This window comes from Chelonoidis abingdonii, chromosome 5 (assembly GCF_003597395.2).
Source record: "Chelonoidis abingdonii isolate Lonesome George chromosome 5, CheloAbing_2.0, whole genome shotgun sequence".
NCBI lineage: Eukaryota > Metazoa > Chordata > Testudines > Testudinidae > Chelonoidis > Chelonoidis abingdonii.
The window spans coordinates 14,075,005-14,090,394 of NC_133773.1; the positions used below are offsets into that span (position 1 = coordinate 14,075,005).

The window sequence follows — 15,390 nt, forward strand, 5'->3', positions numbered from 1 at the left end:
CTTCCCCCCCCCCACCGTCCCCTCTGTGAACCCCAACCCTGAGGGGTTCAACTCCAAGGGGGGGTGTTCGCCTTCCCATCTCCCCCGCACATTCAGGTGTCTGAACTCCCCACACACTGGTGGGAGAGCGTTAGAAAGTCTCTCCTGGGGGGCTCCCGGCCCCACTGACCCCCTCGGCACACGTGCTCCCTCACTCATTCGTGTCCAGTTTCTCTTGGTGCCGCGAAGATCCAGGTTTCTCACTGGCCTGTGTTTTTCCCTTTCTAGCCTTTAACTTCTTCATTGTGTGATTTAATGCTGGAAGTCTGGGGTGGGAGAGGGCAATTTGTCCAAGCTGCTTTATTAATCAAAGTTGCACTGCACATAACTAAGTAGTATTAATTAAGAAGTGTACATAGATCTTATTTTATAGTTAGAAGCTCTCCATTCATATTTCAGATATGATTTCCAGCATAGTTATTTTGATTTAGTTTACTAAAGCAGAACTTATCAGATGCTGTTTTCCTTCTAAATATGTACATTTGTAAAATGACTACTGAGTTTGCTGTACCTCTCTCTCTCTGTCAATATATTAATGTGCTTACATGGCCCTCATCACTGTAGTATATGACACCATGTCTGATAGCTATTTTGTCCTTGCTTCTCCATTTTTCTTGGCAGATACACAATACTGAATAATACTTATCTATAATACACGTGTATAGCACTTTTTGTTTTCCAAGCACATTATAAATACTAATTTCCTTCCTAAAACAGTATCAAACATTCAAATTACAACAGAACTATAAACATGACAACTTTAGCACTGCCTCTATTTTCAAACCAGGGGACTAAACTGCTATTTGTGCAGGTTATCACATGAGGAGTTTTCCCCCCTTTGTGAGGAATGAGTAAACTGTGCAGATTTAGGCCTCAGGCTATTTTTTCTCATACATTATTTACCAATACTGGTTTTTCTTAAGGACTAATAGCAAGAGGTATTGTTGACCAAGTTTTTACCTTTGTATCATCTATCATACTACATAAGTATTAAGAATTACTTTCAAAACTTCAGTGACATGCCAGGTTTAACTTCTGCCTAAGTTATTTGAATTTTCAATTTCTCTACTCCAAATAAAAGCTAGAGTTGATTGTTGGCACATTTAATTAACTAGACAAACAGAACCTAGTATAAATAAGATGAGAACAGAGAGTAATACAAACATGCAATTCCAAAAGACAAAAAAGTCTTCAGCTGTAGGTCACAATTATGGATTGTTTGTGAAGGAGAAGCTTCCAATATAATCTAACAAGATGTATTTTCTATTTTTCAAAACATCCGCATCAAACTAAACTTTTATTCTACAGCATTTCATAAGTTTGTTGCAGGCTACATAAATAGTATTTTGTTCTTAAAGTAGATTTACGGAAGTTGGTGTGCCAACTGAATAAAGTACACCTCTACCCCGATAGAACACGACCCAATATAACTTGAATTTGGATATAACACAGTAAAGCAGTGCGGGGCAGGGCTGCACACTCTGGTGGATCAAAGCAAGTTTGATATAACGCAGTTTCACCCGTAACGCAGTAACATTTTTTGGCTCCTGAGGACAGTATTATATCGAGGTAGAGGTGAACTGAACCTCACTGGTTAGTCTATACAGCTGATTCAGATCCTGCATGTTTACAGAAGACACATATCATACCTTTCCACAAGAACAAATACAAAAGGGACTTGCTGTTGAGAGGCAATCTAGGCTCTATTCTGCACAACAGATTTTCTGTACAACTTACATAAATCTACTTTAAGAACAAAATACTATTTATATAGCCTGCAACAAACAATCAACCCTAGCTTTTATTTGGAATAATAATAATAAATAACCTTTCCTTTGCCCCTGCACCTGTTGATAACAATAAATAACCTTTCATGATGCACCTGTTGATTTCAAAGGGCTTTACAAATATTAGTATATCTTCAGTTTTCCTCTCTGAAGTAGGGAAGACTTGATCATCACCACTTTGCAAATGGAGAAACTGAAGCAGAGGTTAAATGCCTCTCTCCTCAAGAAAGGATTTTCTGCAGTGCCTACTTTCTTCTCTCTCCAGTGCCCAAATTTTAATCAGTACCAACACCTGACAAAAAGGCTAATACCAACTTCCCTTTCCTTTCTCCTGTTAAAAGGACATCACCTAACTGCTTGAACAGCAACCTAAAAGAAAATATTGTCATTTCATGTGTACTCTAGTGTGTCTTCCCAAAACAAAGGTTAACATATATAAGGAGGAAAGAATAATCTAGTGCTCAATCCTGCAAGGTGCTGAGTATCATCTACTCCTAATGACTTCCGTGGGAGCTGAAGACACTCAGCACCTTGTTGTATCAGTTCTTATATGGGAAGATCTACATTCTATTTGTGTCATAGACATCCTCATGGAACTATAAGAAAGTCTGCTTTATGCTTCAATTTCCTAGCTGCAAAATGGGAATGTTTATATATACTCCTCCATTTATATATACTCCAGGAGTGTAGCAAAGCTTTCTTTATTTGGGATTTTAAGATCCTTGGACAGAAGTGCAAAGTTACATTATTTAAGACAAATAATTAGTTCACATATTAATCAGAAAATTTTAGCTGTAAAAGATGGGCATGAAGAGTTTTTATTAAGATTTTCAGAGGTGGAATAAATGTTGGTGCTATTTTAGGATTCCCACGTTTCACCAACTTCATTCATTTTTCTTGAATCTCACCAGACTAATTCACAGGTTCTGAAAAATATCCTGTCTACAATCTTTCTTTGCATATGTTGCAACATCATGTCATTTTGCAATGTAATATTATTTTCTCCCACAGGACAAAATTGGAAAAGTGGCAACCGCAAGACAACTCATTCCTGGAGACTAATTTTTTTCTAGTGCTGCCACTAATTATTTGCTACCCCAGTATGGCAGAGTTTTCAATGGGTTTTGTCAGTGATAGGAAGAGTAAAGGAATAAGAGGAATGAGAGGAGGGGTTGGATGGGACAGCAGAGGGCAGCCAGGGGACTGGGAAGGGGGGTAGATGAGGCAGGAGTCCCAGGTGGGCGTCAAGGAATATGAGGGGTTGGATGGGGCAGGAGTCCCGGGGGACCAGCCACAATCCCCTCATGGGGTGAGCAGGAGGGAACCTGTTCATATTTTGGCAGCTCATCACTGAGTGTACCTGATATTTTGTTTCTATTAGAAGTTCCATAGAAAGGAGAGAAGATGCAATGCACTTGTATTATTTTAGGCAGCTGGAGGTTTACTTTTACTTCCCTACACACTTGATTTATAATGGTCGTTGGGTTTCTACCCTCCATTGTATTGTCTGTTCACACATCCAAATGCTGATGCTGTCTGGATGCTTATAGAATAATTACCAGGTAAGTATACAGGTTGTTGTAAGTGAGGGGTGTGGATATTTACAAGGTTTAATTCTATCTAGGTAGACCTGTCTGTATATTTCTCTTGCTTACTTTGTCTCAGCAATGGGGAACATATGCTCAGTAGCCACTGACACATATACAAAAATAAAGCCAACCACAATAGGTGCTGGTCTCCTTTGTGGCTGAAGTTACCAGAATCTTTGGTGTCCTGTCCCTCTTGCTAGAAGGTGGTATTACAGGTCTTAGTGTTTTTCAAATATATATTTTTGTAAAAATGTTAAAAAGAAAAATTCTGGTGAGTCATGCAGCTTCAAGTGTGTAACTCCTGAACATAAAGGATGAGTAGAACTTGCAAATGATCTGGTCCATCTTACTCACAGAAATTACAGCTGGATGAGAAGACATATTAAAGGCCCCCCCCCCCCACACACACACAATGAATCCCCTCACCAAAAATCTTGTTTGCTGAACAGGTGGTGAGTAGACAGTAAGGCAAGGGCTTTGCAAAATTTGCCATTAGTTTACCGAAGTTCCATGCTGTGTTTCATAGCTCTAGCATGGCCATTTGATCAATCTTTTCTCTGCCTCTCCAACTCCTTCCTAAGCCGTGCATCAGGCCAATCACTAAGCAGACGTACTTTGTGACAGAGATATAACGTCATGTAACAATGATAATTTAGATGTGTCAGTTTTTTCTGTGAACAAGGAACTTTGTTAGAATAAGGAAAACATTATCCATAAATCCACTGCCTCTCTTTGTCACTGTAAAGCGTTTCCCTAATTTCTTCCCAAGCTTCCTTCCTGAGTGAGAGGTAATTTCAGCACATCGGGGACAGTCCCAAGGGGGTCTTTGTGACCAAATCCATCACACACATCCTCTCTTATGAGGTATTTAAAATCATTTACCATTAGTGTCATCAATAGCCTGCTAGAAATGTCTTTTAGTTCCGCTTAAAGACATAATTACATTACTTGCCTTGTAGTGTTAGGTAGCCCTTCCTTATTCAATATATTTAAAAGCCCCTATTAAAAAATTATTTCATCTTTCAAAAATGAAGACTGTCTAGGTTCTGAATTAGCAAACTGTAAATAAGATCCCAAGAGATTTCATTTTCAGGTTGAACAGGTGGCACTACTTTCAAGTCTACAAGATTATGTGCACCATCTACTGTCTGGACTGTTGTATAATGTTTCCTGAAAGACTAAAGATGCAAGCTAAAGTCACTATGCTAAATTAATGTTGGCTTAAGTTATCAGTCTACAATTTCTAGAGGCGAGGACATTTTTGATATTGAAAAAGGGAGAAATGCATTATCATCAATTTCCGTAAATCTCCTTGTTGTCAAAGGCCCATCAATTTTATACATTATCACACAGCATTCTGCATACTTTGTTTGTCCTCAGATTTTGCACATTAATTTGTTAGCTGTGTACGTTCTACACCTTTAAGGATATGAATGGTAACAGGGTGGATAAAAAGCAATGATTTTTTTGATAGTTTTCCTCAAAAAACATTTTATCTAAATATAGTTTTAATTAAGATATATTATAGCTCAAAGATATCTGATCATGGAATAGGGATTATAAATTTTAATTCTATAGTATGAGACAATATAGTCATGTAATGTTTAAGAAAAGTTTTGTAAATGAATTCCAATAGTTCATGGATTCGGGACCCAATTTTATGGGGTTTCACAGGCTTCTGTATAGATTTAGGTTAATCTTTCTATCTGCCCAATGGGACTCAGTGCTCAGTCTAGAAGATACCATCAGAGATGCTTAGTTTTGCAGTTCCCAAACTGTTATGTTCAGTTCTCAAACTTGTGGATTTGTGCCTCCAGAGGTAACATTCTGGTAAACAGCAAAAATGTTTTTACATAAATAAATAAATAAAATATAGAGATGAGAAATAACAGATCTCAACTCTATTGTCCCTGTGCAAATTTGTGTACACAGAGTAAATCCCTTACCCTCTCTAAAAGTGCAAAGTTTAAAAAAAGCAGCAAAGAGTCCTGTGGCATCTTATAGACTAACAGAGGTTTTGGAGCATGAGCTTTCGTGGGTGAATACCCACTTCATCAGATGCATGTAGTGGAAATTTCCAGGGGGAGATATATATATGCAAGCAAGAGGCAGGCTAGAGATAACGAGGTTAGTTCAATCAGGGAGGATGAGGCCCTGTTCTAGCAGATGAGGTGTGAAAACCAAGGGAGGAGAAACTGGTTTTGTAGTTGGCAAGCCATTCACAGTCTTTGTTTAATCCTGAGCTGATGGTGTCAAATTTGCAGATGAATTGAAGCTCAGCAGTTTCTCTTTGAAGTCTGGTCCTGAATTTTTTTTGCTGCAGGATGCCCACCTTAAGATCTGCTATCGTGTGGCCAGGGAGGTTGAAGTGTTCTCCTACAGGTTTTTGTATATTGCCATTCCTAATATTTGATGTGTGTCCATTTATCCTTTTCCGTACAGACTGTCAATAAACAGAAGATTGTTGGGGGCGGAATGGATGTGGACAAGGAGAAAAAGTCCGGAGATAAATGTGAGAAGCGAGGGACATATGCTTGTTTTGTTAAAATATTATAGGTTTGCTGTTGAAGAAAAAATCTAGAATGTTAATGTTGTTTTACTTAAATAAAACAATTTAAATGTCTGTCTGGTGATGTTCTGCTCCTAATACAGCATGGCAAGAAAGTCCTCCAAATATTAATGATTAACCGGTTGAACTGGAGGTAGTTCACCTCCCAATGACTTCATAAATATCTGCTTCAATTACCTTTGGTAAATGAAATAACCAATCATTCATTTTCTGATACAGCTGTAAAACGAATCTGGAAAGTTTTCAAAATAAATCACTGTTTAAAAATGTATAGTGTGTACCTTCTAAAAATTAAACTTACATCTATCTCTGAGTTGTTGGTTGTTATAACCTTAATACATATTCTTCACAAGAATGCACTTTTATGTAGAAAACCATGATTAACTCGAGTCTTCCTGTCTACTACTGATTTAAATCAAATCTACCTTGAATGGTAATATGAAAATCATCTTTACAGGAAATGAGCATTTCAGTTAGTGGCCATCTGAGTAATAAGATCAATTTATGTTTTCAAATTTTTTTACACACTGGTAATAATCACCCAGTTGGGCTGCAGTTTTGATATTCCCTTCCCCATTCCCCACCCCCACTCTTTCCCCCAAAAAGGACATAGGTCTATTTAAAAAAAATCCTAAAAGTCACCTATAACTGAGGTCTTTCCAGGAGTGCAGCTAATGTACTGAAACAATACCAGCTGTGAAATGCCAATGATTTTTTTTTGCTTTATCATGCTCTCCACACACTTAGTAAACAAAGGTAAGTTATGAAGGTGCACTACACTTAAGGTAACCAGATAGCAAGTGTGAAAAATCGGGACGGGGGTGGGGGGTTATAGGAGTCCATATGAAAAAAAGCCCCAAATATCAGGACTGTACCTATAAAATCAGGACATCTGGTCACCCTAACTACACTCCCTCCATATTTAAGGCTAAACCTGGGTTCCCATCATAAAAGACTTAAGATGAGCAACACTAAATAAAGAAGACATATTTTTGTGTCTGCTACAAGAGCAAAGGACTTCAAATTGCTACACTATTGACACTAACTTATTCTTATTCAATCCCACTGGCAGTGACGCTACAAGGACTGAGTCTACAGCCCAAGCATTTGCCATTCATACACAGACAGGTTTTACAATGTACAACCATGTTACAGAAGGCATAATTCAGAGCCAGAATACCTTCAAGGGTGAGATTTTCAAAAGCACTGTTTGGCCCATTTCTTCTTCAACTGAAGTCAATGGCCAACAGTGAAATTTCCAGTGATTTCAACTGCAGCAGTTAGGCTACCGAGCATCTTTGAAAATCCCATTCTATAAAACATGTAATAAATGCATCTTTCATAAGAAACAGAGTTGAAGAAACTTGCTGGCTCAACAGCACCCCCAATCCACTATTATTTGGGATTTTTACATAGGGCGACCAGACAGCAAGCGTGAAAAATCAGGACGGGGGTGGAAGCCTATATAAGAAAAAACCCTGAACATCAGGGCTGTCCGTATAAAACTGGGACATCTGGTCACCCTATTTTTACACAAGACCCTTTTCAATGGAAATTTGGTAAACTGTTTGTGTGTGGATTGTACCAGCAGAAAACACGCACAGGGTCACAAATCATCATTCCAGGACCTGAGGGATCCCTTGCTTCATTCCTACACCTCCCTGCAGTCCTCCCTCTTTCTCTGAGATGTTGCTGCAGCATGGACCCCAATCTCACAGAGAAGACAGAGGTGTGAAAATCACCCCCACCGCTGCCAGCCACTAGTGCTCCCTGGCCCTCTGGAGTAGTCTGCATTGGCTCTCTTCCTGCTTCTAAGGTGCCACTGCTCAGTGGCCAGATCAAGCTCAAGTTCTCTCTGTCATACCCACTACTGAAACACAAAAATACTAGTTCATTACCGGGGTCAAATTAACTACTGGTTCTACTCAGAATGCTGCTATATGATATGAATGGTATTTGTATGGTGTAAACATGTATTTCTGTGCTGCATTTAATCATCAGCCAAACCATTCGTAGGTGCAAACACGTGTAGCACCACTGAAGGCAATGAAGTTATATGGATTTACCAAGGATCTGTCCCTGTGTATCCACATACTGAGATAAATTCTGACTTTAGAATCACACTGCATAGCTCCAATTTCTGCAGTAATTTCCGTGATTAGTACACAAGCTGAAAGCAATCTCCTTTCATACGTTCCAGTCTGACTATATTTCTGCTATGCTTGTTTTCCCACCTGTTTTTTTTTTCCTTTCACAAAAGCTTATGTACATTACTCTGGAGGGAAACATGACTGGTCACTAGAAGTAAGTGGCACATAACTTCTGAACTTGTTCCTCTAGGAAAAAGCAATTTGACTGAGCTGAACTCAAAACATACACAATTAAGAGAAGGTGTCATCTCTGCAGTATTACATAACCAAAGACTATGCCAATGAGTGTGCAAAACAGATTTGCATCACTGACACGTTACCATTGTGCATCATTGCTACACATTTCAGTGATGCTGTATATACCGTTTATGGACTGCTCATATATTTAGATTATTGTTAACCTGTCACAGCCTAAAAGTCAGAATATTGATTTAGTTATGGATGCACTTTCAAATCTTGGATTCCCCATGGAGATTGTCACAAGGTTACTAATTACAATAGCGATTTTGTAATGTGGACATATGTCCACCAATTTCACATAAACCACTGGATAATGGCTTTCATACACGGCTAACCTGGGACAAAAATCAAGCCAGACTTGCCATCCTGAGATATGAGCACCCAAAACTAAAAGTTAACTGGACTTGGATATGTTCAGCATCTCTCAGGATATGGCTCACAGTGGTACAAATTATAAATCTCTCTTGAAAATGAGACCCCGTAAACACCTGTCACTACTTTAGCATAACCAGAACTGGGAGTAGTCTCTCAAATGATACAGTCATTTTATTGATACTTCCCAGCAGGACTTTGAGTCAGATTAAAACACAGGAGATGCAGTTCTCCATTAGAATGCATGGGAAAAATAGGAGACTTTGAAAGTTGCTGTAAGCATGATTTAGCTATAAGTACAGACAAGGACAAATCAGAGCAGGGTTTATAGCAAAGGTTAAATATTTTAAATGAACTGGTGCTGGTCAATTTGCCCTTGTCTCTGTTTATACCTCAACTGTGCTCAGCACCAATGCAAATAACAGATTGCTGAGCACAGTACAACCACTTACTAAAATGGTAGTACAGCCCAGGTCAAAGAAATACGGTAACAATGGGTTAAACTGGTATCAGAGTAGCAGCCGTGTTAGTCTGTATCCGCAGAAAGAAGTACTTGTGGCACTTTAGAGACTAACACATTTATTTGACCCTAAGCTTTCGTGGGCTACAGCCCAGTTTGTTTATGCATCCAATGAAGAGGGTTGTAGCCCACAAATGCTTATGCTCAGATAAATTTGTAAATCTCTAAGGTGCCACAAGTACTCTTGTTCTTCCAATGGGTTAAATGTTTAACCACTAAATAATTGGCCCACTAAGTATAGAAAATACATAAGCTTGTGTAGGTTGCAGCTTTCTACTGAATTGCTAATTATTGCTTACTAGATCTAAGTTTTTCTTTTCTTTTTAGTGATTCATTCCCTTGTATCATTAGATTATTATCTTATTCTTATCTCAGCTACAATTTTCCAAAGAATCACAGGAAAGGTGGGAGCAAAGTATAGCAGCCATTAGAGGAACTACCATAGCAGGCACCTAATTGTACTGCTCATCAGAGTTACTGAACCAGAGAAACAGGCAACAAAATAGGTAAAGGAGGTGGCAATGGTAGCTGGACACATTTTACTCCCCAACTCCCTCTCCACACAGAATCTTTTTGCAGATGCTGCCAAGTCTTTTCCCAATTGCCAAATCCTTTGGCACTCTCTGTAAAGTCCTACCCAACCTGATTCCCACCCTGTCATCTGCATTTCACTCCCTTCCCTCACAGCCTTTTCTGCTTCTCAGAGAATTACACCGTACAGGGAAAGTTACAGTAAGACACAGTGATGCAGGGAATAGCTCCTGTACACAGGAATGAGTGTTCAGGGTTATTTTTAGAGAGGTGTACAATTAAAGGGCTAGTTGTACATTCTTTTAAAATATATACACACACACACATGCTTTCTACATTAATAAGTATTTAAAAACTCACAATGTTCTATTTAGAAATGATTTATTGTGTTCACATCCACTATCTTCAGGTCCACAAATCACAGAGGGAATCATTTAAGCTTTATGCTTTTCTTAACTCCAGCACGAATGCCAGACAGTTCACCACCATATCTTTGCTCTTCTTTTCGAACCTCGCGAACCTGGCCCTTTCTACGAATCTTCGCACGCCTGAATTTCTCACGATGCTTGACTCTTGGGTTACGATCAATCTTCTTCCTCTTGGGTGTAAGACCTTTATTCTTGGCTATCTGATATGTTATACCTCTCTTTTTATTTGGATCTTCTTCGAGAACCATTCCCTCTTCCACAGCATTCTGATCTTCTCTTCTCTTCCTCTTGAGTTTCATCTTCTCCTCCATCTCCCTGTAAAATTTCAAGGCAGCCTCTTCATCTAAGTCCGAATCATCTCTTGGTTCCTTAGCTGCAGCCTCAACAGCAGAAATCTTAGGAACAGATTTTGGTTTATTTTTATTAACAGTTCTCTGAACCAGCATTGTGGGTTTCTTCTTTCCTCCTACATCATTTCTCTCAGTATTGTGGCGCTCATTAAGGAGCCATTGGACTTCTGATGATAATTTTTCATCCACAATCCCCAAATCATTGATTAAATTTCTGTAAGCAACCAGTCTTTCAATAACAGGGTGGCCCTGAACTGGAATTCTCTTTGATTTCAGAACCAAGTAGAAGCTGATATTGGTGCAATAATTCAAATAGAGATGATATTTGGTCTGCAGGTAACGGCTACCTTTTCCCTTCGGGATGATCCCATTCCGGACCATGTGCATGAGTGGATCTAGTTCATCCTTGAGCTCAGTTAACTTGGCTTCAAAGTCCTGAATCAGCTGCAGCAGCTCGGGTGACTCTTGCTTCAGCAGCTTCAGTTGCTCTTTTCTGGAAAGCGTCTTCAAATCCTTGGCGATCTTCGGCCCCGTCTCCAGCAGCTGGGTGCTGCGCTGCTCATCAGCGTAGGCCTGCACCAGGTCCAGCCCGTAGTCGTCTTCACCCAAGGCCTGCACCAGACGCTTCTGGATGGCCTGAGCTTCCTGTTCCTCCTCCAGCTCCTCGGCCTCGACCTCCTCGCGACTCTGCTTGTTCTTTGAGCTGGCAGCGGCCCCGTAGTCTGTCTGATAATAGATCTGCTTGCGCTGCCCCCAAGAGAGCTCGTGGGGGAGGTCGGAGCCCCTGTCTGGCTCCTCCAGGTCACTGTGCATAGACAGGTCCCCATCCTCTTCATCCCCATCCTCCTCCTCCTCGCTCTCCGACGGCAGCTGCAGGCCCAGCACCTCCTCCTCGCTCTCCTCCTCCTCCGCCTCCTCCTCGCTCCCCAGCGCCCCCATCACCGCCTCGAACTGCGCCTCATGGAAATCGTCCACCTCGTCCGTGAAGCTCTGCGAGGCCAGCGGACCCGGCTCAGGCCCGGCGGGCTCCTCCCCGGCATCCTCCTCCGCCTTCGGCAGCGTCCGGCGCGGTGCAGCCCGGCGTGGCCTACCCATGCTGCGTGCAGCCCGCGTGAGTGCGGTCCCGACGCTTCTCCTCCTCACTTCCAGCACCGGAGAGCGTGCACCACCGCCATTCGCCTCCCCACTTCCGGCTCCGGCCCAGCGTGCGCCACCGCCATTCGCCTCCCCACTTCCGGCTCCGGCTCCGGCTCAGCGTGCGCCACCGCCATTCGCCTCCCCACTTCCGGCTCCGGCCCAGCGTGCGCCACCGCCATTCGCCTCCCCACTTCCGGCTCCGGCTCGGCTCAGCGTGCGCCACCGCCATGTCGCCTCCCACTTCCGGCTCCGGCCCAGCGTGCGCCACCGCCATTCCCTTCCGCACTTCCGACTGCCGGCCCTGAGTCAAAGCGATTACCGTCGTCACCATTCGCCTTCTTAGGGCCACTTCCGTTAGAGCAGGCGCGTGCCTCAGTGATGTTGTTTCTCTCCTCGGTCGCTAGTGTTGGTTGTCGCCGCGATCTCCTTCCCACTTCCGGTTGCTCGGCGTCTCCTACAGGTCAAAGCGCCGTTCTGCCGTTACGCCGGCCTGTGGTCTCTGCTCTGGCCAGGCAGGAGCCAGCCGCGGACGACAGTGTGGTGCCTTTACTCCCGGAGAGCGTCGCCTGGGAGCCGGGCCTGGCCCGACGGGCACTCGGCGCCCCAGAGCGGCTCGAACAGCCCCCCCAAGCCCCAGTGGTTTCCTGTGACGCCAGCAGCACTGGCTGGCGGGGTTCTCCATCAGCACAAGGGGTCACGGCCCAACGGCGCCCCTCAGCCTGGCCCAGGCTGTAGCAGCTCAGCTAAAGGAAATGTTACGTGGCGCACTGCGGGCAGTGAGGGCTGTTTGCAATGGAGTTAAGCCAAAGGGACTGTGCTAACTCCGTGGGAAACGCGCTGTTGTTGCCTGCGAGAAGCGCTTTTGAATGTGGAAGATTTGGAAAAGGCCACAGCCGTTTATCACCTTCCTCCCACTTCTTAGTCCCTGTAGAAGCTTGCTAACAAAATGCAACAGCAAAAAGAGGAGGGGCTGGTTCAGTGGATAGGGACAGGCTGGGGATCCCGAGGCCTGGACTCTATTTCTAGACCTGCTACGATGTGATGTTGGCTAAATCACTCTATTGTTCTATATCATAGCTAGCCACAGCTGTAAAATAAAATAACAAGACTTGCACACCTTTGTGTAGTGCTTTGAGAGCTACAGACCTAGTAGGAATCCAGTATAATTAATAACAAAGATCTCATACTAAGAACAGAGTTTTGTGTATTTCCAGTTTTGGGCAGTGCGTGCGTGGAGGGTGTTTGATCATGAGGAAAAAACTGGAAAACACTCACTTCAATGAGATTACCCATGGGATAAATTTGGCCCAGGAGGGTTTTCTATCCTTATTAACACTGTGCTACTCCATAATGTGTATGGATATGAGAGGGTAAATTCAACTTGTTCAAGATGAATAATGAGACTAAATATCCTAAGGAAAAGCAAAAAAATGAGATATTGTAGCAAATGTCCAAAAAAAACCAAACCCAATGAAATATTGTAGAATCAATATGAATAGAGGACTGTGAAGAAATTGGCAGCTACTTTGTCATTAGCATCCATCATAGTCAGCACACAGTACTTTCAACATGTCAAGTGATACAATCAAGTGCACTTAGCTACGTTCTTCACTACCCGCCATATTGGCGCGGTAGCAATCGATTGCTCAGGGATCGATATATCGTGTCTCATCCTAGACACGATATATCGATCCCGAATGCGCTTATAATCGATTCCAGAACTCCACCACCCCCCCGAACGGAGTTGCAGGAGTCGACACGGGTGAGCTGCGGACACGATCCGCGCCGTGAGGACAGTGAGTAATTTGATCTTAGATACTTCGACTTCAGCTACGTTATTCACGTAGCTGACAGTTGCCGTATCTGAGATTTATTTTCCCCTTGTGTAGACCGAGCCCTTAGTGTTAGCATACCAATCACCTATTGCCAGTTTGTAGAAATTCAAGCTGATGAAGTAAAGCCACTTCCAATTTTGATATTAAGACATATATTTAACTTCTGTGTGTTTGCCAGTTTAAGTGAATAAGGAATAAATTCAAATCATCTCAGCAGAGCACCACTCACATGCTTTACTGATTCAGATACACAGCAGTCAGCCACATCTAATATATGTTCAATGTGTAGCTGCATGAAGTTCATTCATTATGCTTTGGATAGTTGGTTTCTTTGCCACTATTTACCCTCCTTTTCCTGGAAAAGTACTGGTATGCATTATTACAGAGGGAAATAGCCTAGATGAACCGTCAGGGGTGAGAAAATGAATTGGCTGCAGTTATCATTCCATCATTCATACAGGAGTTCATTCAGCTCAGTGTACACTGGTAATTGAAGTATAACACTGTTGTTCATGCTGAAAGTTCAGAAAAGGCCTGTGGTCATAGGACTCACTCTTTTGAGCAACAGGGGGAAAGGTTTGTATTAGTGTTTAGCATTCAATGATGAAGTTGTAGACAGAAGCCAGATAGTTCTCTGGGTTTGTCCTCCCTAGTTGTGAATGGTAATTTCAGTATTGAGTCAAATGTCTGAGCTGAGTATCCCATTGCTGTTTGGTCAGGCTATGGGGCACTCATCGACCTTGCGGCCTTCAGTTAATACAGTGGGAAAATTTGGTTAGAGAATGGACAGGCTCATTTAAAAATCAGACAGCTGCTGTAGATAAGGGAAGCAGGACTTTTGATGATTACCTCCTGACTTGCGTCAGAGGAATAGTCCAGTTCTGGCCCAGGGCATTAATAAAAAGCTGCCTTTCATTGCTATGAAGGCCCTGATTGAGATCTTGCCTGTGACAATGGGGAAATGTTGCCGGCAGGGCCAATCTTGCTACCTTTACTCAAATGAAGTGATCAGGGATCATCAATAGGACGCTTTGTGTTTAATAATACAAGCAGGATTTGGCGATCAGTAAGGCTTAGAAACCCATGCAGGACGTCACTAACGGCTAATCTTTTCTATTTATATATGTTCTCTATCTGGTGACAAGAGGTCAAGGGGTCAAATTTCCAGATGGCTTCAGCGGCTTTAAATTGAAGTGCCTGCAGGTTTATGCATTCATGTGTCAAGTGAACTGAATCCAGTGTAGTGATGCGCTACATTATGTGTGTGCGTAAGTTACACAACAATTTCAAGACCAGATTTTTAAAACATATGGCCCTACAAGTTGCATATTAAAGGAAGTGTTTCCCATGTAGATTGTAAAGCTCTCTTGGCAGGGGCATGTCTTTTTCTTCTTGGTTTGTTACAGCAGCCTAGCCACAGCAAGGTCTGGCCAGGGCCGGTGCAAGGATTGCTTTCGCGCCCTAGGCGAAAATGCCACCTTGCGCTCCTCCCAAAGCCCCGCCGTGAGGGCCCACCCCTTGGTGGCAGCTCCCCCCCTCCGCCTCCGAGCCCCCCCCGCCCACCAGCCTCATCCCTGCTCCACCTCCTCCCCAAGCATGCCGTCGCTGCTTCACTTCTCCCACCTCCCAGGCTTGCAGCGCCAATCAGCGCCCCTCTTACTTGCTGCAGGCGGCCCTCCCTGCACTCCCCTGCCCCAGCTCCCTCCGCCTAAATGCTGGCGGCAACCGGGGCAGCCGAAGATCAGGCCGCCACAGTCACTGCCGAAGAAAATGGCGCCCCTCAAATCCCAGTGCCGTCACCTAAATGGTTGCACCGGCCCTGGGTCCTGGGTGCTGACTGAGG

The 15,390-nt window shown here is 42.9% G+C and overlaps 1 protein-coding gene and 1 long non-coding RNA gene across 2 annotated transcripts in view; one reads left to right on the forward strand and one right to left on the reverse strand.

The window, feature by feature from the left end:
* LOC142046862 (uncharacterized) overlaps nt 1-15,390 on the forward strand; it is a 137,930-nt gene that overhangs the window by 106,493 nt on the left and 16,047 nt on the right. The window lies entirely within an intron of this gene.
* On the reverse strand, nt 10,162-11,755 carry UTP3 (UTP3 small subunit processome component). Its single transcript, XM_032768094.2, has one exon. The coding sequence runs from the start codon at nt 11,668-11,670 to the stop codon at nt 10,228-10,230; it is 1,443 nt and encodes a 480-aa protein (XP_032623985.1). The 5' UTR covers nt 11,671-11,755; the 3' UTR covers nt 10,162-10,227.

What these genes read in the sequence shown, in the direction of transcription:
- UTP3 (XM_032768094.2), bottom strand. Translation starts at nt 11,670, where the DNA reads ATGGGTAGGCCACGCCGGGCTGCACCGCGCCGGACGCTGCCGAAGGCG.